Raw genomic sequence first — 26512 nt, 5'->3', positions numbered from 1 at the left:
AGGTTGGGCCTTGACTGTGAAGGACCGGCCCGAAAAATATTAATGATACCTAGGGCCAAGTACCCATGTGTTTCCAATATGGGGCTGATTACATTTCAAAACCAGGAGAACAGAAGCAGCCAAACAATAGTTTGCAATTCGGCAAAATCCATCATATATAAATTAGAGTAGATCTCTTGTGAGACGGTCTCACGAATCTTTATCTGTGAAACGAGTCAACCCTACCGATATTCATAATAAAAAGTAATACTCTAAGCATAAAAAGTAATACATTTTCATGGATGACCCAAATAAGATATCCGTCTCACAAATACGATCCGTGAGACTGTCTCATACAAGTTTTTGTCTATAAATTATTTGGCCAAAAGTATAAAAAAAAAATTATTTGGCCAAAAGTAAAAAAAATAAATAAATAAATATATATATATACACAAAGAGCAGCATCCCTTGCTCTTTTATGAACATATAAATAAATAATAGTGACTTTGAATGCCATTTAAATAAATCTCTACAATTTGAATTTTGGGTCCACAAAAGTAAAGAATAAAGTTGGAAATTAAGACTACTTTTAATCAATAAAATAAATAGAGGTAACCCCATTGTAGCATTTGGTGTGGTTACTGTCCATTAAGTTACTATTTATGAATCTCATCAACATGCTGTACGTACGTTCATAAATTACATGTCCAAAAGTCTTCATTTCACAATTAACCTTCTAATTAAAATATTTTAACAAAAAATTTTACAAAATTCAAATATTCAATCGATTTAATCTTATACCAGGACCAGAGTATTTAATATTAAAAAATTTCATTTGATTAATATATAATAATATGGTGGGGTTGGAAGCACAATGGCGAGCTTTGAATGGCGGGGTAGACAATACGGTCAGCGACTTTAATTTCGTGAAGGATAACATCAGTCTCTACTCGCATAGGCCCCCCCTTTCACCCCCGATATTCAATGAACATATATTTTAGCTCAAACTTAACTAATACATCGAAAAAGTTTTTTTTTTTTTTTTCTTTCTTTTTGCTAAATTATTATATATAGTCGATTAAATGTCGGGTTCGTCCTGAATAAATATATATATGGATTATTATTGTTGGGGGGGTCCTTGATTTAAATTACCTAGGGCAGTGGGAGAGACAAGAAATACAAGTGCAGTTCTATTCTCTCATCCTGATTGATTGCTCTTCTCTTCCTCAATCAGAACCACTTAATTAATTAATTAATACTATAAAAATTATAGAGCTGTGAATAACAACAAAACTTACCAACCTAACATATTTAAAAAATATAACCCGATTATTATATAATATATACGGGAGGAGGTCCCAAAAAGGTTGCTGCTATTTTCTTCTCCTTGTTGAAAGTCGTATTCAGTACATACTTCTACTTGTTTAATGTTATAATAAATTAATATATATATATATATATATATACATCTATAATAGCTCAATCATAAAGCAATCGATTACAAAATGATTCACCACTCGCATAAATAAATCTTTTATCTACTCTGTAATATATATTTATTATTACTCACTTTTGGAGGAAATGAGACAAACCCTCCCTGCCCCCACTCCACTCTTGTCAACTTCTTATGCTTAGGCCTTTGTTCCCAGTGTCGACGAATTATTTATTAAATGGGTAGCAGTTTGTCGAGGAGATAGATAGATATATATCGGTCATGCATGGCCTAATCAGATCCATCAGTCACCTCAATTATTACATTAAACATATGCATTTTATTTTCAATATATCTATAAATCCCACCCATCAGTCGAACCCACGCAATTTGGTTTTATTATTATTTACATATTGTTGAAATTCATAATAAATTTTTAAATTTGGTTTGAGGTGAAATTATATATATTCGGTCGATATTGAATGAAATACAGAGCCTTTGTTCCTTTCATTAGGCCCTAAGCTGTCACCTCCTCCCTGCATGCCTCTCTCTGACAACACACATACATGCATAGAGAGAGCATGCTTTGGCCATGTGTGTGTGTGTGTGTGTATATAGTGTGTGTGTGTGGACCGCATAATCCCTTTTTATCATACGGTGTTATACCATGTAGCGTTGGGCCAAAGTTAATTGTACAAAATTAAATAAGACCGACTGATAGATATATTGCATGAGAAAAGACAGATGCACAAAAGAAATTCCTACATGCAAAGAAAGCGATGGGACATTAAGTCATGAAAATCTCTGTATGGCTTAATGTCCCATCGCTTGTTTTCTGCGATTGGGCAAGAAAACAAGGTTTGTAAACTAATGAAGTTTCTGTATGGCTTAAAACAAGCGCCAAAGCAATGACACGAAAAATTTGATAAAGCCATGATAGAAAGTGGATTTAAATTCAGTGAATGTGACAAATGTGTATACATATAAACAACTGAAATTGGATATGTCATTTTATGTCTTTACGTAGATGACATACTTATCATTGGTAGTAATGATAAGATGATCAAATCCACCAAGAAGTTATTGAACTCAAGATTTGACATGAAAGATTTGGGCTTAGCCGATGTAATCATCGGAATTAAAATTCATAGAACATCAGAATGGCTAGTTCTAAGTCAGTCACATTATGTTGACAAAATACTTGAGAAATTCAATAAGGATGACTCTGCCATTGGCTAGAACCCCAATAGATATCAGTCAGCATCTATCAAAGAATCGAGGTGAGAGTATGTCTCAATTAGAATATTTTCGAGTCATTGGAAGTCTGATGTACTTAATGAGTTGTACAAGACCAGACATAGCTTATGCAGTGAACAAATTGAGTAGATTCACGAGTAATCCAGGAGTTGAACACTGGAAATCAATTATCAGATTGCTAAGGTACTTAAGGTACACTCGTGATCATGGGCTGCACTATACCAGATATCCTGCTGTTATTGAAGGATACAGCGATGCAAATTGGATATCTGATATGAAAGACTCAATATCTACAAGTGGATTTGTATTCACTTTAGGAGGTGCAGCAATTACGTGGAAATCTTCTAAACAAACTGTAATAGTCAGATCCACAATGGAATATGAGTTTATAGCTCTTGACAAGTGTGCTGAAGAGGCTGAATGGCTGCGTCACTTCTTAGGAGATGTTCCAGGATGGAAAAAACCAGTCCCGGCTATATGCATACATTGTGATAGCCAATCTGCGTCGTAGACATAATACCATTAGACAACTACTCTCAACTGGAGTTATCTCTGTTGACTATGTAAAGTCAAAGGATAATATAGCGGATCCGCTGACCAAGGGGTTAAACAGAGAGTTAGTTGCGAAATCGTCAAAGGGAATGGGGCTCAAGCCTATAGTATAAATTGGTGCGAAGGAAAACCCAACCTACGCTAACTGGAGATCCCAAGAACTAGGTTCAATGGGACAACCTAATCGCACTGATTTGGTATATCATTGTGGGGGTTATCCCTAGTCCATTCCTATTATGAAACAGTGAATGTTGGGGATAAGCTTATGGCTTTTAATGATTCTGATAAGAAGCAATATAGAATCACCTATGTGAGAGAGAAGTGGGGCCGCTTCGAAGGAATTGCAGGGCTCAATTCTAGACCCTCTTGCAGAACCAGACTTGTGTTCATGGCCAAAACGAACACAATCATGAGAACTGAATAGTATCAGGGAGAGTCTTGTGTGAAGTATATCTTAATTTACATAAACGACAGAACAGTTCAAGGGCTTCATGTCTATTGGTCAGCTAGTAAAGCAAATATATTTCATGATGGAAGGTTCAAAGGGTAACACCTACCTATCATATGCATGATTCAACTGTAGAACTTTGTCACCAAGATTTGTATCAATTTTCATTCATGTGGGGGATTGTTGGAAATTTGAAAAGTTTGAATAAAAATTATATCTCATGAATGTGGGAGTGTCTTTTGGCTCTCCACATTCTTGAATTAGTTGAAGAGTTTTGGCTCTTCATATTGTTGAGATAATGGGAAGATCAATTGAGTTAATTAATCTTGCATGACTCTTGGTATGCATTTTGGGGCTTATAAATAGTGTGTTCAATTCCTCATTTCATACACATGAAAATTTTATCTCTTTTAAGTACTCTCTTGCATTTCATATTGTTATCTTTCCATTTGGCCCCCGTTAAATCTTGGTGATAAAGTAAAGGTACGTTTTCAGTTCGCCGTAGTAGTGTCTCGTGCTAAGTCACTGCTGGTTGTTCCGTTGTATCCTGGGAAACAGACGTCCGCTGAAATCTCGAAGCACATACCGGAGAGGACGAATCTGTTTTAAGGAAACTGTACACGCTACAGACCTCGGTTTGGTTTTGATTTCCTTTGCACGATATTCTTACTGTAAACATTACACTTGTTTCGGTTACTGCTTTATCTTTACGAGTTGGTTTCTACGTTACTGTTTTTAGCAATTTTTTCTAATATTTTTTAATCAAAAAAAAGATCGTCACAAACTTGTGTATTCTGATATGTATTTTAGGTTTAAAATGAAAAATAGGAACAAATTAACATTAAAAAGAAATAGAAGCACGTGGAATAGCGAAAGTCGGATGGCAATCGAGTACCCTTTTTCTTGCCTTGTGATTTTGATTGCTCCTTGTAATATAATCCTTTTTTCCTACTACATATTTCCTCTTTTTCTCTCTCCCTCTCTCACACATACATATTTTAAGTTATCTAAAATGATGGTGAAAAAATAAAAATAAAAAAAAGGCTTGCTATCATTTTACAATCTATGAAGAAAAAATGCAACGCCTACAATTGAGTGGTATTCTGTATTTTCGTGAAATTTGGTTTCTTATCTTATCCTAGGTACAATATCTTTTTACAATCGGGGTGGCTTTTATAATCAACTATATTCCTTCATGAAAGGTCATAGTCAAACACATATCCACAGTATGCATATGTGTAAATGAAATTAAACCAAATTTAATTGTATAGAGATTTTAAATTATATGTTTTTTTTTTTTTCATTTAATAAACATGGAATCTCCCAAACATACGGCATCGTCTCAATGGAATACTTTATCACAAGATTGATTTGGATGAGAAAGATTTAATTTCTATTAAACACCTTAAAGAAACTAGAAATTAAAACTATGTAGTACTAATAACTATTGTTTACGTTAATGAGTAGTTAAGGTTTGGTTTGGTGAAGCATTGGGCATGGGATTTGATCTGATGAGAATTTGCAGAAAAGAAATAGAATTATTTGAGGTTAACATGACATTCCATTTCTAGGGAATTTGACGTGACAATTAAGATATTATCGGCCCTATATTTTAATCACAACTATTGCACAAAAGATTTGACATTTCAATTTGATGTATCAGCATCAATCTTGAGCATTTTGGTATTCAATGCCATGTCCTGTAGGAAATTCTACAGTCTCCTCGATCGGGTCCCATTTATGACTCGGTCGATTTCTCGAATTTATTAATTGCCAACTCTCCAGTTGAGTTAACAAAATAAAAGAGTATTTGGACACCAAACCATGTAATATTAAATATAAAGGTTTCTATTTCATGGTATTGACAGGTAGTACCATGCTTCAATATAAAAGGGGTTGCTTAGGTATTTTATTTGAGAAATTAATAATTTCCTTTTAGTTTAGGCAATGTCTTTTCACTTCGCTAAAGCTATGCTTTTCTTAACGGGAATACTTAGATAGATAGACGGTGGAGATATGTATTTAGTTTGTAATATATATATATATATATATATATTACAAACTAAATACATATCTCTACCGTCTATCTATCTAAGTATTCCATATATATATATTTGTTTTAAACACAAAAAGAAAAAAAATGAATAAAAATTGCAATGTTACGCAATTTGATTCCATACTTAGCCACTAGCTACCTATGTTCCGAGTCTAAAGTTTCAATTAATCATCACATCTAACAAGAAGCATACTCATCGTATCCATAATCTAACCTGTATATATATATATATATATATATATATATATATATATATATATATATATATATATATCACAATTCTTATATATCTCGAGATCCCAGTTCGACATATATAAAAATCAACGCCCCTCTGTCACGAAAACAATTAGAACATTTAAAATCATGGGAAGTGACGAGATGATACAAAACTAATTAATAGGGAATCTTGTATTCTTATGATCTTGGTATAAGAATTTCATATTTTATTATGTAACATACCATGCATATCCATAACTTGGAAGATGTGTACGAAATTTGAATCTTGAAAATGTAATCTGGATTCTATTTTTAAATTATATTTATGATTTTTACTAATTATGACAATTGCTTAACTATACAATTGATCAATATTCAACACTTAATATGATTCAATCTATGCTCCTATTGTGATATACATATATATCTTATATATGGAATCTGCAAAATTAATGCTTGTTTAACCTAATTGTAAGCTTTATTAAGTTAAAATTAATATATCATGTATATGCTTATTTTAATTATAACCATATTATTTTGATTAATTAACATAAAGAATACCGTCTGACAAATCTAAAATATTATCCTTTCGTGCATGTTCTAAGAAAAGAAAATTCTATTAAAGTTTCATGTTTCATTATGAATTAGTGAGTTTTGAATTACTGGGTTTTTCTTTTGAAAATTAGGTTGGTTAATTAGATAGTTTTATTTATTATAATTATGACACAATAGTAATTTTAGTACAAAGATTATTTATTTTAATAATTTTTCCGACACAAAATGCTTGTGCAACACATTTTCTGACAATGCTAATTTAGCTGGTGGGTCCTGTATAGGATAAATATTACAGCGAGTTATATTGAAGGTTCGGTTGGCCATACAGAACGAAGGAACTCTCATGTTGTCTTCGAATTAAATAGCTCCTTCACTCAAAAAATAAACAGCTCCTCTTCTTTTATTTACTACCATAAAAAGTTTTCCAGGAAAATGAAACTTCACACGCCACCAAAGATAAAGATTCTAACTTCTATGTGCTCGACATTTTTTTTTTTCTTTCAAATATTCTCTTGTAACAAAGTTAATGGCTTATCCCATGTTGTAATTTTTGTTTTTTTATATTTATCTTTTTACGATTTTGATATTTTATATTGTTGATCGAAAATACAAACAATTTGATGTAATAAATATGATACAAGTGGTTTCCAATGGTAAATTTTTGTTTTGAGTATGTAATTGTAAAGGAATAGTGATCTCTCAGGTTACGTTCTTGTCAAATTTAGTGACATTGAATAAAATCGATGTGTCCATGAGTAATTTTCAAAAACAGTCGAAATATATATATATATAATTGTCATTTGAGTTTGACGCTCTACATCTTACAAAATAGTACAACAAAAAATCCGGAGTCGATACATTTATAGATTAGACTTAGAAATCCTCAGTCGATGGTATGAATGACAACGATTCCCAAGGTAATAAATTCATGCAATATTGTTTCAAAATATAATTTTATATAAAAAAAAATTGAAAATGCAACGATCGATGCAATATATACCCAAAGAGATATTCAACATTTTATTAATTGAATTAGCTAACTATCTTGTCCCATTATTAATATACCATCATTTTTCTAATCACAGGACCAAAAAGCTTCGTTCAGTACCATTATTACGGAAAGCAAAGTCTACGCAAGTAACGAAAATTCAACAGTGTTATGCGAAAATTCTTTATTTTTTTCATCGAAAGTGATAATAAATTCACGGCTACTCTTATCTCGAAACTTTGATCTACGTACTTATTTAATTAATTAAAATTTAAATTATGGTACTATATCTTTTTGAAAATTAGAAAATCAAGTTTGCATGATATAAATATATTCTAGAATATTCTTTTTACAGGTTCTTAAAAGAAATAAAAAAAACTTTCGCGTTTAAGAAGAAATTGTGAGAAGTAGCGTAATTGAGGGGAAATTTAAAGTATTCTAACATATACACAAATTTGCACGCGCACACACGTACACACACATGCAAGATACTGAGTTAGCTCGGGAGATTACCTAGTATGCATTGAAAAATAGCAGAAACGGGTTCGCATGTCATAAAAATTATATAGTTTTTTTTCCTTCTTTCGTTGTCCCAAATATATAACCCAATTTCTAAAATTAATATGATTTTTTCTTGTTTCTCAATAGTATATTAACTAAGTCTTGTAAATGTGAAATAATTTTTTTTAATGAATTAAATAAGGATAAAATATAAACTTTATTTGTAAAATTTGTTTCTTAATCTGTGTGAAAAACAAATCTATATATTTGAGACGAAATGTGTGCATATATATATGTATCCAAAATAAATATAGCCTTTTTTACAGCTAAAAATAAATATAGTTTTACTCTTCGATCCAACCTAGGGTTTTGAAAATAAAACCCCAAATATTTTGGGGCGGTGGTGGGAGAAGAGTCAATGATTAAAAGATATATATATTCTCATTTCAAAATAACTATTTTATATTATACCGATGAATATTACTTAATGACGATCACATTTATTTTAGTGAATGAGTTTTTTTTAATTAAATCAACGAACACACACGAAAACGATCCAATCAAGTAACTAATTAGCATACAATGTAATATCTAAAGCAGCACGTAAATTTTACATAAGAGAGCAAGATTCGCGTGGAGTGTTAAGCGTTAATTGTAGTCAATGTAAAAAATGAAAAAATAAATTGACTAACCGATAAACTTTAGCTAAACATCCCAAATGACAAATTCGAGCATTTTATTTTTAAAAATTTAGTTAAAACGTGGGAAAATATTTTTTTTCCACCAACTTATTGAACTATGGGTTTAATTTTCGATTATTTTGGTTTAATTATTGACGTGACTTCGGAAAATGTTCATGTGACTTCGGAAAATGCGTCACATTATCGTATGACACGTCAGAAATTAAACAAAAATGCCCGAATTTGTCAAAACTAAAAATTAATTCTCTTTATATAATAAGCAAGAGCATATTCTAATTTACGTTTTTGTGATCTTGCTGAAATTGGTATTAATATTTTTTATTAAATAAAAAACATATATCAATGATTTTGTGAAATCAATCACTGTTTAATTACATACATAGCGTGTAACTTAATTCAACTTTTTCAACAATAGTAAAATGATCAAATTAACTAAATAATATTTAATCACAAGAACACAAAATTAACTTTTTAACTTTGAAACTTTTCACTCCAGTCCAAATAATATTTGACCTAACAATCACGAGACCATATATTTAATATGGGCTGGCCTGGCCTGGCCTGTCTTACATGAAAATAGAATTATTTTGTGTAAAAGTTCCATCCAAAATATATAAAATAAAATCATAAAATTGTGGATCTCTTTTTGCGTGCGTGCGGATGTGAGAGATTATAATACGAAGCGAAGAGGGTGGGGGGAAAGGTATCCCACACTTGACACTTACTTTCTGTCAAACCAATTTTAACCCGTCGTCTACGGGGAACCAGGAAATCAAATCATCACAATATATATAAAATTCATATTCCCTTGTTTTCTATTCCATCAAACAAATTCATTTTCTTTTTTTCTTTTTTTTTTTTTTTGCTTTTAATATTTGTCAAGAGTTTATTCTATATATTAACTATTTTACGAAATTAAATATTTAAATCAATCTTAGTATATTATTATTTAAAAATAGATAAAGTTGTAACAACGTAATATTATCGGGAGGAAGAAAGTATATATATACTCACTTTACATTTCAAAAAAATAATAATAAATGGATTCATACTGAATGAGAAACTAATATTGTATGTTTTGACTAGTGAGTGAGAGGCCTTGTTCAAGTGTCGTTTTCAGAGATATACTTTCGAGGAGGAATAGAATTACACCAAATACCAATCTTTTCTGAATCTCTCTCTCTCTCTCTCTTCTCCACGAGGGTAATTAATTAAAAGAGTCTTCTTCATCGCTATTTCTTTGAGTTCTCCTCCTTTAATTGGCTTTTTCAACATATCAGACAAGCTCTATCTTTTCACAACTTTACAATCTCGTATGGGGAATTAGTCCCCCCTTCAAATCTTACAAGAATCAACTCAAAATTGTGGGTTTTCATATCTTTAAGACTTGTTTTTTTAAAAAAATATTCTTCTTGATTTGCTCGTCAACAAGTACTTGGATTTGGTTTGGAAATAAATTTAGAGAGCCTGCAATATCCTTGCTTTAGCTTTAACTTGTCTGAGATTTCATCTTCTTTTTTAGGTTACCTATGTTTTCATTTCTTCTCAAGACTTTGCAGTTTTGAACCCTTTAATTTCCGTTTCTTTGTATGCTTACATATCAGTTTGAAGATTTGTCAAATATTTGTCCCCTTTAGCTGTCCGTGTGTCTTTCACTCCCCAATATTTTTTTTCCCATTCGACTTTTGCAAAATATTTCCATTTTTTTGGAAGAAAAATACTTCAAGGGATAAAAAAGCCACCATTTTTTCCCCAATTTCAAGAAGAATAGTCTTGTGAAAGGGAAAATAATGCCCTTGGAAGGGATATTTGTCGACGTCTCTTCAAAGCAAGCTCCGGATCTTTCTCTTCACATCAGCCCTCCCAACATTAATTCCTCAGGAATCTGCAACGGCGGAAGAGAAGTGGTTTCGAGTTTCGATCTTTTGAGGAGCAACAAAACCCCCAAGAATTGCAGCAGTTCTTTCGTCGAGCTATCCCTAGCTCATCCCTCAAACGACGAAATATTCCGGCCTGTTCAAAAGAGCTTCTTCACATCAGAAGCATCGCAGCAAGAACAGCTCCAAAAACCTTATCACCATTTGAGCTACCACCAATCTAATCCCCAGTTGAATCAAATTAATGGTGGGGTTTCTTTGCTCGATGTATCCGACGGTCTGAGACCCATAAAGGGGATTCCAGTTTATCCCAACCGGCCATTCCCATTCCTCCCTCTGGACAATCACACCAGAGAGAGAGATCCAAAGATGTATTACTACCAAATGCCTTATCCTTCCTGGTCGTCATCATCTTCTTCTTCTTGCTCCTCCTTTTGCTCTTCGTCTTCTTCGATTTCGAATCGCCCCTGTTCTACGTGTTTCGGCGGTGGTTTGAATCAAACTCACATGCCAATGTTTAATCCGGGGCCTAATGCATCTTTTCCGGTCGGTGGTTACCGTATCCCGGGCGGCGGCAGCGCCAGGTTTAGTGGGCTCGCAGCTTCTTACCAGTATGGTTTGGGGGCTTCGCACGACACTTCACATAATGGCATTTTGAGATCAAGATTTCTGCCGAAGCTTCCGGCTAAAAGAAGCATGAGGGCACCAAGAATGAGGTGGACGAGTACACTTCACGCGCGGTTTGTGCATGCAGTTGAGCTTCTTGGTGGCCATGAAAGTAAGATTCATATACTTCTATTTTCTGTCTTCCCCCCAATTTTCTCGCTTTCTTTTTCCTTTTTTCATATTCCCAGTCCCAAGATGAAAAATTTAGGTCTATTTTTATTACTATTATTTTAAATTTGACTGGTTTTGAATTTCAGGAGCGACTCCAAAATCTGTACTGGAGCTCATGGATGTGAAGGATCTCACCTTAGCTCACGTCAAGAGCCATTTACAGGTATATCTTATTGCTCTATTCCGAAAGAAAAAAAAAACAAAAACAAAAAAAGACCAAGAAAATAAATTCAATCCAACCTTACATTTTCACTCTTAGCTCTGCAGGTTTATGATGTCTACTTTTCTTGCACAAAAATCGATGATGAATGAATATAAAGAGAGAGATTACAGTGGGACAAAAGTCATCATTTCTCAATGATATTACGTAATTTAATTTTCTTCGATTATTGGTGAAAACAAGACATGATTCAGAAGCCCAGAAATCCTACAGTACTTTGGAGTAGGAGTAGCACTAGACTTTATGCATAGTCCACTGTCTTTTCTTTCTTTCATTTTTTTTTTTCAATTCTTTTTTGATTTCCAATGATTTTAGTTTTTCATTCTGTTTAATGGTTTTAAATTACAGATGTATCGAACTGTTAAAACAACTGACAAGCCTGCAGTTTCTTCAGGTATATTAGCTGCAAATCATATTCACTTCTCATGAATCACTCCGAGCTGCTTCCATCGATCATTTGAAAATAAGTTTATACAATTGATTTTATTATTTCAGCATTAACTACAAAAACGTTATGCTTTTCTTCAAACGGGCAACCCGAAAAAATAAATCGGCTTGCTTGTTCTCGTTGGATCAGTCTCTTGACTAGACATCATGTGCATAAATATCATGATGAGTTGATCATTGTATATCTCTTGACATCTCGGAATACTATATATATGTATAATTTCATGAAGGGCACTCCGATGGGTCCGGTGAAGATGATCTCTCCACGATCGGTAATGGAGGAGGCGGTAGCACTGATCAGGGACGATTCTTGGATCAAAGAGGAGGAGGAATCGACGGTTCTTCGCAACAAGATGTGGATTACCCTTCCACCGCCGCGGGTACATTATGGAGCAATTCCTCTAGGTACGTAGTCAACAAGTTTTTCTAAAAAGGAAAAGATATCCATGAAAAAGAGTCTCGAAAAGTTTAGTAAATAATAGATAAATAAACTCGATTGCCAACGAAATAATGAGATCCGATGGATTTTGAATAGTGCTTAAGACTCATATTGATGTTCACATATAAATTATCTTAAAATGTAATGATTATGAATTCCTTTTGCATGGTGCCTGAAACTCAAATGTGAAATTTCGTCCACCATTTTCGAAGAACAAAGGGGTTCTTGCGTAAGCTTTTACTTTACTTATGTTCAGTTTCTTCTTTGCTTTTCTTTAATATGATCTTTTAATATTTCGGAAGATTTTCACCTGAGATTGACCCATCATTATTTTTGTTCTGATTGATGGATGACAAATGTTTAAGCCCTCTTATAGCTTAAGCAGTCGATCCAAACCGTCGCTATCGCCCGTTATTTCTTGTAGTAGATTGTTAATTTGAAAAGGAGTTTGCAATAAAATTTAAATTTATCATGCATCCATCTAATCATTCTTATTCATCTACATCTCTTTAATTTTCACAAAGCCGTTGCATACTGAAATAGTAGCATAGATAGTTTAAAGCAATGTTTGATACCAGCTTTTTTGTCATTTATTTTGTTTGGATAATTCCTCTTTTTTATACAAAACAAATTGTTTAATTCACACACTGTCCAAAATGTTGAAACAAACAGGTTCCTAACTCCAAAACGATGCTGTTTTCTGTTTATGAGCCTTTTTTAACTTCTGTACGTTTTGGTTTCAGCAGGAGGGTTCTTTTTTTTTTTTTTACTTCATCATTTTCTTGTTTAAGAGATATTGTTTCCATTTTTAGGCTTTTGATTTTCACCAACACTTTTGTCTGAATTTGGTGAATAATTTTTCACCCCATAAAAAGTTTCTGCTTTAATTCAAACTTTATTGATTTTTTAATTGATGGAGACTCCTTAATTTGGTTCTATTTTCTAAAACTTTATGTTATATACTAAAAAAATGCTTTTTAAAAAAATTATTATTAAATTTGGAGTTCGGCGTTATTTACATGTTGCATTACATTGATATTACCGAATACTTTATTCATGGATTGTTAAAAATGCTACATATATATGGCAAACATTTTGAAAAAATATAACATTTCATTTCATGATAATATATCATGATACTTAACATTTGGTTTTATGGTTTTTTTTTTCGTTCGAGGGCATGATACTATTACTGCTTAATGTTTATTTAGCTGTATACATTGAATACTCTCCTTTTCTTTTGATAGTAATTCAGGGAAAATTAAAATTTTGATTAATAAACTGATCGTTTTAGTTTTAATTCAGTAAGTTGGTTTTTATTTTCACTTTTTGTCCATTTTCACCAATGATATTGTGGTACTGTAACTTGCTGAAATGTGCTGTACCACATCTGTGCTACGTTAAAAAATTTATAAAAATGAATAAAAGAACAACTTGCTGGAATAATACTGTAACTTGAAAAACTATAGCCCTAAAAATTTATAAATTCACAATTATTATTTGTTTGTCAAGAAGAGAAATGAGATGACCAATTTAAAGATCCTCTACTTTGTCTAATACATCAATTTCATAATCCAATATGTATTAATTAAGAGCGGAAAAATGGAAGAAATGGGAGTTTCAATAGAGTGCAAGAGGAGACAATTCGCCTCCTCCTCCCCTGACTTAATTTTTTAAAAACAAATTTTCATGTCTTTTCTTAAAGTTTCACTTCCTTTCAAAATCATTGCACCATTAGTTGACTCATATCATACTTTTTTTTGATATAGAGTAAATAAAATACGAATACTTCCATTGATTTTGTGTTCTAATACAAATTACTTCATTAATGATTATTAAAATGAAAGAATCCTATTTCAAAATTTACGCAACAAACGTAATTAGTGAGCATCTGCACGCAATCAGTTGTCCTTTATCATCATCGTCTGGATGAAAAAATGACTATCAAAATATATCGTTTGAGTTTCTGCAAATATATAAAATATCTTATTATTCTCTTGTAATTAACATTTGTACTTGATCTATCCCGAAATATTTAAATTATAGTAATCTAGTTTAATTTATTAGTCTAACAAAGTAAATTATGTTTCAATATTTTCAGTAGTAGAGAGGATTGGTTACAAGCGAATGCTGGTGAGTCGCGCAGCTTCATTAACATATCGTCGTCCAATCAATTAATGGAGGTAATTGAGTTTTACTTCAAGTCAAGAACTTGATTGATAATTTTAGAAAGTTTTAGTTGTTAATCATGTATAATATTAGCATTATGATTAGTCAAGATTGCAGTGGAGATTATAATTTGTTTCTCTAATTTAATTATACAAAAACTTTAGTAAGACATCTCATGAGTCAATTTTATGAGACGAATATCCGACCCGACCCAACTCATTAAAAATATTATTTTAGGGTAAGTATGGATCGGATCGACCCATCATTTGACTATATACATACAATTACCAAATCAGCTCCTTTGAACATGCAATGTAAATAAATTTATGAGAAATTCCAAAAAAAAAAAAATTACAAAATTTTGAGCAGTATTTTGTAATCTTGAACTATAGTAAATGAACTATTATTTGATGTATTTTATACTGTTTTTCATATTGATATGCATATGTTAGTACAAAGCATGTGTGTTTTATAAACGTAAAGATCAGTTCCTTATTTTAAACATTACGTACAAATGCATATGCAGGAATGCGAATCCATAAGGGGAAAGAGCTATGGCGCAATTCAGAATGGAGAAAATTATAAAAACCCAAGTTTGGAGTTCACGCTAGGGCTCAACAATGAAAAGTTTCACGACGATAGTCATCTCGTATAGCCTCGACTATCAGCCCCTCTTTAGTCTCTCTCTCGAATTCGACTCTGAGTATAAATTGTATAACTCTTTCAAGAAAAGAATGCATGAATGTATAAGAAAGTATTCTGAGTAAAAGAAGAAGAAGAAGAAGAAAATTTTTATATTTTTCATTTATTTTTCCTTGGTTCCTTTTCTTTTTTAAAAAAATCTATCTCATTTCGGGATATCATAGGATAATTTATAAATATAATTTTGTTTTCATTCCCATTTTGTGAGCCTTGAAAGTCGTTTGCAGCGTTGGCTTGGTGCGATTGCTATTTCAGTCTTGTATGTTTAATTTGTTCCATTGAGATTTATGTTGTCAATTTTCAGTTCTATTCATGTATCAAAAGCATTGCATTAGTGGAGCTCAGATTGTCACAATCTGAGTTCCGCAGTCTTCTCATGGAATAAATGTATTCTACTAATACTATATATTAACGACTAAAACGTGATATTACCCTTATTTTCACATTTTGGTCTCCAAAGCTTTCAAATTTTTGTTTTGCACTTATACTACCCTTTGACGATCTATCTCTAGATTCGATTCCAGTGGATGATTTGAAACATAATCTATGATCAGACGTGCACGTGTTCTAACTTATATAATTAAACAATTCTGAATATTTGCACTAATATTGTGCAAAAAGAAGCAATGTTTTGAATATTTTAGCATGACAAAAAAGGTCATGTTATATTATAAAAGGGATGTATTATTTTAATTAATATTAAAAGTTGGAACAAATATGAGTTGGTGGTTAGCATAATTCATTATAGGCAGTCTCACTTGCATGCGCTCCAACTGCAGGCCCAAAGGCGTGACATATTAACGATGTGACATTATTTTGTTTACATGTTATATGTCGTAAATAATACGTATTCCACAAATCTACCTGTGTACATGTTTTCTTGATCGTCATTCCTCCTCAAGCATCTTGTCGCAGAGCAAAAATTATAATATATCAGCTATATCTCTGTACATAAGAGACATTATTCCTTGTAAACTTTGCACGAAGTTTCATGTCCATTTAAGTCACTTGAATATTGTTCTTGGCACGTCCCGCAAATCCTTCTGTTTCATATCATGTTAAAAAGTCAGAACAGTACCGCCAGCCGGAAAATTGCACAGAAAACAAGCACAAATGAATTCGAAAATCGAACCTTCATGAGCGTAATCAAGTAGCTTTGGAGGCCTTGGCCGCTTGAAGCATTTCAACTATGAGTGCCTTCACATCCCTGTGTAAATTTGATGAGAGAGAATGAGCGTGGTACACAATGATCATGACTTGATGAATTTTTTTATTTCATACATAAAGAAATGGGATTGTACACATTGGTGCGGGATGACTCACTTTCTGTCTGCCGCACGCCTTGGAAAAGGAATTCGAAGCTTAAAAGTGTTCCCTTGACAGTCAGCCTGAAATATACTTTAACAATTCATGACATTCATGCCACGAAACGTGATACATGTCGAGAATGCGAGCTTCTATCAGGATATAAAGAGATCATAAAACGTCTAAGTAGGGAAATAGAAGATAGTAAAATATAACCTTCACATTGAAGCCCAGACTGTCTACATCCAACATTTGGGCAAAGTCAACCTGAAAGAATTGTTTTGGTATATAATAAAATCACTTCATTATGAATGAAAATGAAATGTTTTGAGAAAACCGTAAATGTTACCGGGACAGATGTAGAGTGCTGTACGATCAATTTTGTATCTTCAGTATGATCTTTATTCATATGTGACTGAATAAATTAATATGTATAACAAATTAGTACAACTTAAACTTTTAAGTAGCGAAACACTAGAGGACAATTCAACACATCACAATTACTGCTCGGCATACCGTAATGGGCTTTGAGAATTGATATATAGGATCCACTACAGCTGTTAGAAACTCCTCTCTGCTAAATTCTGAAAGTAAAGTAAATGGATACCGATGAAATTCTCACAAATCTTCCAGAAATTAAAGAAGCTACAAAGGCATGATACGTAAATAAAAGGGACACGGGAAACAGGCAACTGAAAAACGGGCAAGTTTGGCAAATCAAACCTCCAGAACCTAACAAAGCTGTTGCAACTCCTGACACGTATTGAACGACCTTTGGTTCAATGCGAAGAAATTGGAAGTCGCCAAAGTCAACCTTCAAAAGGGGTTATCTATCAAATATTACCATTCACAATGGTCAGAAATTTGAGGATGCGAGAATTAGGCATGTCAAAAGATTACCCAAAACGCATTTGGATGCTGGCCCAAATACATTGCTCGAATTTCTTCCCTTTGTTTTTCAGGGACCTGTATTAAACAAGTAATATTCAAGTTTAGATGGAAGTTTAAAACAAAAAAAAAGCTCAGCAGATAGTTGTTGCATAGCAACCCAAGTGCCATAAATAAATAACCGCAGCGCACTATGCAGCCACAAAAAATAGCAACGCAAGTATCGGTCCTCGATAACCCCCTTTCAAATCATTACACAACCTTACTACTCATGAAAATCAAAAAATGTATATCTTTGCCTCTATTAACAATTGAAAAACCAAGCACCTATCGCGTCACCAAGTACAACTCAATTCTCTTAGATCATATAGTAGTTCAAACACCACATCTCGGCCGTAGCTACATGAACATACCACATAGAACATTAGGGTTAATTGAAAATCCCATGTTAATTCTGAATCCCCAACAAGAGCTATACAGGCTTTCTTTGGATTCACCATTAAAAAAAAAAAAGATAAACAAGAATGGTAAAATTATGCTTACTGGAACGGCATCACCGTGCACAGTGACTACTAACTCAGTTCGATCTTGGGGATCTTTTGACACAAGCAGTGAGCATTTGGGATTGGCCATAAGGTTCTGAATTACCATAAGAAATTTAGTTTCAAATTTAAGACAAAATACAAAAACTCCACGTTTGTTTACACTAAATTCAAGATTGTCGTGCATGCATACCTTTGTATGAACTGCCAAATCACTTACTGCCAATATTGGAGCTCCATAAGCTTCACAAGCAAAGTCAACCATGGATCCAGATGGATAACCCTCGTGCTTCTGTAGCATTCAAGTTAACGAAACACTAAGACACGTCATAAATTTGGGTGAAAGATTAATATGTATACAGTTTCAAAATTACCATGGAGACAGTTGAGAGAACTCCACGTAAGCTGTGGCACAGAAATGTCTTAACTTCCTGTACGGGTGTTAACCTTGAAGCTTTATTTTGGTGAGCTTGAATGAGTTGAAAGACATCGTTATTAACATTAGAAGCAATCGATACTGAATTGTCCTGTGAGAAAATCATAAATTAGCCAAATGAAATAGATAAGAAGATCAGTGGCGGAATTGCTTAGATTTTTATACTCGATTATCACCTCAAAAATGTAAATTTGACTTCAAATTATTAGACTGACGAAATTCATCACCAATTACCATCCACGGCGGTGACACAGACTCATTTCAATGCAAAAACCATCAATAAGCATCACGTGAAAGAAATTAGTAAACTACAGGGCCAAATGCATAAAAAAATGCCCTAAAAAATAGGCGCAACACCCTATGATTTAAAATTTTGGCTAAAGGTCCCCTGTTCTTCAATGAAGTTTTTTAATGGCCTATTAAGAATCTTTATGATTTTTTTTTTTGCTCTTTTACATAGTCCAGTAGGGCAGTAGACGCTTCTCTATCCTATGGAAATGGAACGTTCTTTCTTTTCACTCATTAGTCAGCATATGCTAGAGATAAAAGCTTAAAATTAGTTAGTAATAGATACCTTTTTTTTCCGCTAATTATACGATTTGTTAAAAAATAACTTTCAGTGTTAATATTCTAAGAGTGTGCGTTGGAGTTATTATCGTGAGTAAAAAAGGCGTTGAATCACAAAAAAATGCAGTGAATCACATAAATAGAAACGAAGGATTTTTTTGCATTTTAAAATGACATGAGTCGAAATGCATATTAATAATAAGATGGCAATTCAAAAGGAGAAAAATTCAATTTTTTTCCAGTGTCTCCGTTCAGCTCTCAAAATATATTAAGTTGCCTAATCCACCACAATCAACATACCCACAAAGAATCAAAAAACCATGAATAAATAAACAGAATGAACGAGAGGAGCCAAGTTTTCTCCAGTGAAAAAGTATCAGTTTTTATGTATTTCTTTTATCATACGAGCTTTGCTCCAAAAAACAATTTAATAATAAGTCAATTCGCCAAATAATCGTTAATGAAAAATCATCAGTAAATAAATGAAAAGAAACGTAGTAATTCTAAAAAATAAGATTTTTCACCAAAATCAGTTAAAGCTCGCTTCTTCGAATTCCAGTACACACCTTGATAACTAAGCCAAGGAAAATCAAGAGGAACTAATAACGATTAGCAATACCTGATTAAGGTCGGAACTAGTGGAGGCGGCCATGGATTGAATTATAAGCGTCCGGCGGCGGATCGGAGGAGATGAATGGCGACAAAGGAGTAAATTATTGATGTGTTAACATTGGAAAAAGGAGGGAGGTGGCGTAGATTAAGGAAGGAGGTTGGTAGTGATAAAGTCTTCATTTTTTTTCTCGCTTCTTATTAATTATTGGATAAAAAATTCAAGATGAGAAAGTGTACGCCGGTGAGTGGAGCACCGCCGCACCGATTCAGATAACAAACTGTATTGCTGAATTTTATTCGCAACGGAATCGAAATTTCACTTTAATTATATTATTAATATTTTAATAAAAATATGTAAATATTTCTTTTTTAATTAAAACATTGGAATATATCGATATCCAGCTTATAATAATTAATCTCATTTAGCTTTGTAGTTGAGGTGTGACTTAAAGAATATTAATATCTTTTTTCTCAATAAGATACCAGACGAGTCGGTATAATATATATATAAAGTCAAAACAATACATTTGAAATAAAAAAAATTTATATTTTTTATAGATCAAATATGAGATATGTCTCACAAAATTAACTAATTTAATTTTTACCCCCTCCGTCTTTTTTCTTGAAACTATGTATAATTTTGACCTCATACAATTTGAACAAAATTAAATTAAAACCAAAACAAATAATTGAGATTTAGACAATCCTACTAAAAATAATTACCTATTGAGAGCCAGGGCTATGTGTTTCAGCTGAAGGGCCTCCTAAAATCAAATTTTAGGGCTCGTTAGCTCCTCATCGCTTCAAGGTGAGTCCTTTCTCCTTCGAATTTTTTTCCTAATCGAGTTGAACTGATGATTGTAAATTCATACACTCTTGGCATTATCGTGCTCATTTCCCTTCTGTTTGACGGTTCTGGTGAAATTGAGCAGGAGTGCTGCCAAAATTGACCAACTATTGTGGCTTTGGCTGTTAACTTTTGTTTTAGGTCGTCAATCTATTATTTGCTTACAATGCTGACCTTTTTTCCACTCCGGTATTTTTTATTTTCTGACCAACATTTTTTATGGTATGATGACGACAAAATAGTTGCTGTAGTTTGTTTATGCAGTAAAACACGAAAATTATGTTTCAGATTTCAGGAGGAAAAGTAGAAAAAGATCTTAAATGGCGATAGGACTGATATTGGGAATAGGAAGGGCGTTTAGGAGGAAGCGGACCTCATCACTTGATATTCTAACGACCAAGAAGTGTCCTCGAGGTTTTTACAAGGGAAAGAATTGCAAACCCACTGGCTTTCACACTCGCAAAGGTATATCTCTAGTGAATTGCTGGTAAATTTCATAAGCTGTAGAATTTCACAAAGTTCGGAACTCATATAATGAGTTCAACCACCTTAAAATTTTCATACTTGGGGTCAAGCTTAAACCAAACAAATAAAACTTGAACTCGAGAATGCGTTCGTGAGGTTGACTCATGATAATTTCACGAGTTTTTAGGTTGTTTTCAAGTGTGGAAGAAGATAGGTAAAAATCTTACATTGCACATATTGATAGATTTTTCACATACAACTATTTTTTTCGAATAATCAAAGAACAAGCTTTTATGCACCAAAATGGTTTTTTTTCCTACAATTATCTTGTATTTGTTTCTCGTTTATAAAGTAAGAAAATGATTATTACAATGGGGAGAAAAGGAAATATTGAGAAAGTGGTGTCCTTTTCAAAATGAAGAAGCCACCGAAGACTATGTTCTCATTTCTATTGATTAATGTGATTTGGTCTGTTCATGTTAACATTTTCACTTCTGTTCATGGTGCAATACATCCTGATACTGTGTATGATTTATGAGTAAAAATGAAAGAAAAGCAGTTACAAATAAAATTTCGTAATAACAGAGTAATTTGGTGTTTATGCAGGTGGTTATGTGGTTATGCCTGAAAAGTTGCCGCACTATGTAGTACCAGATTTGACTGACTTCAAGGTTCGTAATCAAAGAAAAAATGTACTCAAAACACATTCACATCACAAAATCATAGTGGCAATAATGGTGAGTAAGAGCACATTAATCTTCGTGGAGAAGTATAAGACTGCTTAGTGTTTCTGGATGGCTAGTGGCTGCTTATGATTTCAGTTATATTTCGACTATAAGAGAATATCACTTTTTTTTTTAATATTATAGAATATCACTTGAATTTGTCTTATTTTCAACAAATCCTCTCTTTGTATTGGAAGTGTGGAACAACAGTAGGAACTGGCTGTGACGTTTGTCCTCCCACCCTTTGTGTTTTTGCCTTTCTTGTTCTCCAGTTTTTAATTCCCAAAGTGTAAAGTTTCATTTATAATTCATGCATAGAAGTTATTATGGTTTTTATTTTATTTTTTCCTTTTCTCGGTTTTGGATATTGAGCTGATCGTTGTGATGATAATGTTTGTTTAATGCTCACGTCAGGATTCTTCATCTCGTTTATTGCCCTTTCAGCTTCGTATTTAGGAAGCCTTCAGGTTCTTAACAAAAGTACTAGTCCCACCTGAAATTGGCGGCTCATATATCTAATTTGCATGGTTTAGAAGCTTTTCTGTGAAATTTATCTTTAATAATCTCTACCTGACATTTTTTTCCATTTGTAGTTGAGCTTTTTTAGACTTGAACTGTCTCCAAATTTTGTTCGGTTATAATTATGCTCAAATTTTCCTTGTTCACACGAACTTGACATAGACCAAACACTTTTAGCTGAGATGTGTAATCCAATCACGTGCCCCTCTCCTTGTGATATTGAAAATAATACTGGTGCGAGCATGAATAAGTTTTGAGATGGATTAGTACTTGATTTTCTATTACCAATTTACCACCAATAAAGCTATTTTTTTTAATGGTACTGCCTTTTTTGGCAGCTAAAACCGTATGTATCTCAGTGTGCAAGAGAAGTTAAGTCGACTGAAGCCAATTCAGCTAAATGACCGATCAAGAAGATGTCTGAAGTCTTACTCACTTTCAGGAAGCGGTTGGAAGCTTTCTAAGTTGATTGATGAGCAGCAAACTTACTTGCAAAGGCTGTATATCTTTCAAGCTATTATTATGAATATTGCAACCTCAAATTGTATAGTAATTTGAGGAATATGCTGATGTTGAGAACTTGAGATTTGTTGTTTTAAAATACAATCCATCTTTAAAGTTCGAATACTTTTAGCAACAATCCATCTTTATGAAATTTGTATTCTGTTTGAGATGGCATTCTTCGGTGGCTCAAATTTAAATAGAATTTAATTTTATACATGGAAAGATCGCAACTATTCGAAGGGCAATGTTGTTTCGCTCTTCATTTTGAGATTTTTCCCCAGTTTTTTCCAACGTGCATCATTCATATGTTCAGATGATCGTGCTTTGTTCTGTACTCCTATTCGTCTCTCTTGTTTTGTTTGATCTTTCTATTCTTCTTCGAGGTAATTCTTTCCAATCCCCATCTCTTCTACAATTCTTGGAGTGTATGTTGGTATGTAATTTGGATCGTATCACAATCAACACTTCTTTTGACAAATTTTCAATCAATCAAAATACAATTTGATTCATTTTCTCAACAAAAAAGAAAATACAACTTCTTTTCACAACACATCCAGATCGATACCCCAACTTTTAAAAGTTGATTCATGAAAGAGGCAACGTGGAAGGAACGAATCCAAAGTTACAAGAGGCAAAAAATATAATGAAACGTTTTACCGCAATCACCTTCAAATGAAGAATCCATATTTACGACGTAGCCAACACAAATTTCTACAAAGGTTTTCCTTTACAGGTATCCCCTTTTATTTATCTTCGATTTAGATAAAGAAACTAAAAATTGATGGAGATCACGAGTAATGATTCAACACATAAATTCCAAACGCACGCAACCAATATAACTCGAACCGACTGCATAAATTCGTGAACCACTTCCACCACCGTTGAGCGTATATATTCTGCTAATGAACTTCCGTAACCACTCTTTCTCTCATAGTTCTCGAGTACCTCAAAGCCTTACCTCTTCTAGGTAACAATTTCGACCAAAACCCTCGTTTGACGTCGATATTTTTACCATTATCATCGTCCATGGGACCCTCCTCTTTTCGTCTCTGCAACACATAAACCATTGATTTGCTCTTCTTGAGGACATTTTGGCCAACATTCTTGAACACTTTCATGGGTTTCCCAGATTCCAAATACTCCACACGGCACGTATAATTCACGACTGGAGACGAACACGAAGAAGCATTCGAAGAAGATAGATCTGAACAAGAAGAAGAAAGTGATGAAGACACCCCGACTTTCGAACTACCACTACTTGTAGCAATGTTTGGTAATTGAGAGAGTCTTTCCCCCAGACATATGGAGCAAACCCCCGGTGCTTGCCTGTGTTTTGGGTGCTTCTTGCAGTGCGCATTGGCCTTGAAGTTCCCTGGTTTCTTTTCATTGAAATTTGCGACATTTGATTTCAAAGAATCCATATAGAATAATTTGTGTGTTCTAATTTTTTTCTATATATATGCGATGTATATGTATATATAGAGACAAAAGAGGGCGGGGATGGTTCATATGAAGTTGCATGGGGTGTTTCCATGATATTTCATAAAGATTGGCCTTTTGACGTATGATTTGTGAGGTTTGAACAAGTCCAAGTTGGAGAATAAACAATGAAGTCATTAATTCTGAGTTCATGAAATTTTGATAAATGAAATTTTTGTTCTCGTAAAAATTGCTATTGTTGCATGGACATAAATTTAATTATGTCAATTTCATGGTGGGAGGCGTCAAGTCTCTTGCATTACGTAGATTATACTCAACAACTACTTAATTAAATTAACGATTAAGTAATTTAGATTTACTTATTTATAATCAATTATTTCAAATTTATGTTTCAATTTTCTTTTTTGTTTTATACAATATTTATGGAAAGCGAAATCAAACTAGTCCTTCTCTCGCTAATTGAGATAATGATTCTTGACAAATCTATAATTTTAAATGGATTGAACTTATGAAAATATTTAAACTCCGATCCTCATTCATACCATATGTTTTGTTCACAAATTTTTTACCTATGGTTCTGTTTTTGAGATCAAATTAAGGCCCTTAAATGTGTTATTAATCTATTTGTTACATCAATTTTTCTTTTTATTTTTTACATTATTAGAGATCAATTCAATATTTCATGCCAATTTACAGCACTATAACTAAGAAAACCCAAAAAAATTTATTCTCAGAAAAATTGTGTTTTCAGCAAAATAATATGAAAAATTCCAATTATCATTACAATATTTTTATTTCCAGCATTACAAGTATTGATCATTTCACTCATCCATAACATGTTACTGAAATATTTGTGTGGCTTTATAATTTTGTGACGAAATAGACTTATGACCTAACATCTTATATATATATATATATATATATATATATATATAACGAACGTACATGTATATATTATATATAATAAAACACCGACATTATTTGCGGGGTGGCATGAATTTTAGTCATAAATATAAAAGAAATGCGTGGAAAGAATATCACATGTTTTCATTGCCAAATTACCTATAAAAAAATATCCAAACTACTTTGTATTAATTGAACATTTTTTTCATTATTTTAAGATATATAATAAAATTAGATAATAATATTTAAAATCATGGAAAATATTAATAAGTTAATACTGGTATCAAAACGATGGTAAGAGCACGGTTCAAAAACGATGGTAAGAGTAAGACATTATTATATCCTTGTTTATTTCTTAGTTAATATTATATTTAGGTTCTGGGATTGAATTGTTTTTTAAAAAAGGAATGGACGATATTTTTATCTTGTCGAATTTTATTTTCAAGCTAAAGAATTTGTTTTAAAATTTGTTAAGATTGAGATTTTGATCTAACTCGACCTAAAAGTCAACTCTTGAAAGAGAGTTTGCTCAAGTTGATATATAAAAATTTTAAAGACCTAGTCTAACTGATGTGATATATTTAATATGCATTCTCACACTCAAAAATAAATAACTAGAGCGTAAAATTTACAAGATATTATTGAATGACTCATGATGTAATTTAACTCTGACAGCATGTAAAAACTAACAAGAAACATATATTGAAAAAATAATTGAATTTTCCGATGATTGTTTATTGCTGATCAGTTTTAACAAATTCACTACATGTATGTTTACGATATTTTTGTTTCGTTTGCTGGGTCCACTTTAAAGTAGTATTAAATACGATTGGTATTTTGTTCCCCTCTACATTTGATGATCATTAGCATATACCATTTGTTAACCTCCAAAAATTTAATGAAAATAAAAAATATCTGTTTTAAATGGCTATTTGTTCCCTCTATGAATATTAAAACATAGTATTTTTTATTTTCTTTAAATTTTAGGAGGTTAACAAATCGTATATGCTACGCAAGAATAACTTAAGCTCGTATAATTAAATATTAGTATTAAATCTTACATAACATTCATCGACTATATTTAATTCCAAAAGAAAATAAGCAAAACTTGTAAAAAGAATATATCGGTCCATTTAAAGTTTCGTCACGACAACTCTTATGACATTGACTCGGGGGTTAATTAAAAAAATCTCAGATCCGACCCAATCTATGAAATAGATAAAAAAAAAATATTACTTTAATATGGATCAAGTCGACATGTCTTATACAAGATTTATTCATTTTTATGCTCATCTTTTTCTTTTCCTTATCCTTAATTAAGCTCCCACTATTTTTTCCACGGATGGAAAGATAATTCAAACCATAGAAAGTATGGTTTGACTG

The 26512-nt window shown here is 32.5% G+C and overlaps 3 protein-coding genes and 2 long non-coding RNA genes across 8 annotated transcripts; 3 read left to right on the top strand and 2 right to left on the bottom strand.

The window, feature by feature from the left end:
* The first annotated feature begins 9863 nt into the window (after positions 1–9863).
* Positions 9864–15565, top strand: LOC142505771 (transcription repressor KAN1-like). Its single transcript, XM_075618881.1, has 6 exons — positions 9864–11340; positions 11486–11562; positions 11968–12013; positions 12297–12471; positions 14607–14688; positions 15201–15565. The coding sequence occupies exons 1-6, from the start codon at positions 10476–10478 to the stop codon at positions 15327–15329; spliced, it is 1374 nt and encodes a 457-aa protein (XP_075474996.1). The 5' UTR covers positions 9864–10475; the 3' UTR covers positions 15330–15565.
* Positions 15566–16015: 450 nt separating this feature from the next.
* LOC142505878 (uncharacterized) lies at positions 16016–16308 on the top strand. Its single transcript, XR_012804510.1, has 2 exons — positions 16016–16124; positions 16156–16308. It is a non-coding gene; the product is annotated as an uncharacterized LOC142505878 (long non-coding RNA).
* LOC142505877 (non-canonical heme oxygenase HOZ, chloroplastic-like) lies at positions 16040–20031 on the bottom strand. 3 transcript variants are annotated; one of them, XR_012804509.1, is made up of 13 exons: positions 19734–20030; positions 18486–18638; positions 18305–18403; positions 18113–18208; positions 17582–17647; positions 17405–17495; positions 17198–17265; positions 17031–17096; positions 16898–16948; positions 16700–16764; positions 16509–16583; positions 16233–16419; positions 16040–16149 (listed from the first exon to the last, which is right to left on the bottom strand). XR_012804509.1 is itself a non-coding variant. In XM_075619008.1 (12 exons), exons 1-11 carry the CDS (start codon positions 19764–19766, stop codon positions 16523–16525), a joined length of 849 nt encoding a protein of 282 aa, XP_075475123.1. In that variant the 5' UTR covers positions 19767–20030; the 3' UTR covers positions 16204–16419; positions 16509–16522. The 3 variants fall into 3 exon arrangements, 2 of the variants coding, with proteins under 2 accessions (XP_075475123.1, XP_075475124.1); XM_075619008.1 differs by lacking the exon at positions 16040–16149 and having other exon boundaries at positions 16204–16419; XM_075619009.1 differs by lacking the exons at positions 16040–16149; positions 18113–18208 and having other exon boundaries at positions 16204–16419; positions 19734–20031.
* Positions 20032–20380: 349 nt separating this feature from the next.
* Positions 20381–22953, top strand: LOC142506028 (uncharacterized). Of its 2 annotated transcripts, XM_075619165.1 has the most exons (5): positions 20438–20534; positions 20659–20762; positions 20862–21038; positions 21645–21709; positions 22621–22953. In XM_075619165.1, the coding sequence occupies exons 3-5, from the start codon at positions 20894–20896 to the stop codon at positions 22684–22686; spliced, it is 276 nt and encodes a 91-aa protein (XP_075475280.1). In that variant the 5' UTR covers positions 20438–20534; positions 20659–20762; positions 20862–20893; the 3' UTR covers positions 22687–22953. The 2 variants fall into 2 exon arrangements, with proteins under 2 accessions (XP_075475279.1, XP_075475280.1); XM_075619164.1 differs by lacking the exon at positions 20659–20762 and having other exon boundaries at positions 20381–20534.
* On the bottom strand, positions 21946–22613 carry LOC142506029 (uncharacterized). Its single transcript, XR_012804519.1, has 2 exons — positions 22240–22613; positions 21946–22187 (listed from the first exon to the last, which is right to left on the bottom strand). It is a non-coding gene; the product is annotated as an uncharacterized LOC142506029 (long non-coding RNA).
* Positions 22954–26512: the final 3559 nt, after the last annotated feature.

This window comes from Primulina tabacum, chromosome 10, assembly GCF_025594145.1.
Source record: "Primulina tabacum isolate GXHZ01 chromosome 10, ASM2559414v2, whole genome shotgun sequence".
Classification (NCBI taxonomy): Eukaryota; Viridiplantae; Streptophyta; class Magnoliopsida; order Lamiales; family Gesneriaceae; genus Primulina; species Primulina tabacum.
Note: the sequence above shows the minus strand (reverse complement) of the source record. Positions and strands in the feature narration are given on the sequence as shown.

Coding starts and splice junctions, on each gene's coding strand:
- LOC142505771 (XM_075618881.1), top strand. CDS start 10,476: ATGCCCTTGGAAGGGATATTTGTCGACGTCTCTTCAAAGCAAGCTCCG. Junction 11,563..11,967: donor ACGTCAAGAGCCATTTACAG/GTATATCTTATT, acceptor TTTAAATTACAG/ATGTATCGAACTGTTAAAAC. Junction 12,472..14,606: donor TTATGGAGCAATTCCTCTAG/GTACGTAGTCAA, acceptor CAATATTTTCAG/TAGTAGAGAGGATTGGTTAC.
- LOC142505877 (XM_075619008.1), bottom strand. CDS start 19,766: ATGGCCGCCTCCACTAGTTCCGACCTTAATCAG. Junction 17,496..17,581: donor AGCATCCAAATGCGTTTTGG/GTAATCTTTTGA, acceptor CCCCTTTTGAAG/GTTGACTTTGGCGACTTCCA. Junction 16,949..17,030: donor AGCACTCTACATCTGTCCCG/GTAACATTTACG, acceptor CAATTCTTTCAG/GTTGACTTTGCCCAAATGTT.
- LOC142506028 (XM_075619164.1), top strand. CDS start 20,894: ATGGCGATAGGACTGATATTGGGAATAGGAAGGGCGTTTAGGAGGAAG. Junction 21,039..21,644: donor TGGCTTTCACACTCGCAAAG/GTATATCTCTAG, acceptor GTGTTTATGCAG/GTGGTTATGTGGTTATGCCT. Junction 21,710..22,620: donor CAGATTTGACTGACTTCAAG/GTTCGTAATCAA, acceptor CTTTTTTGGCAG/CTAAAACCGTATGTATCTCA.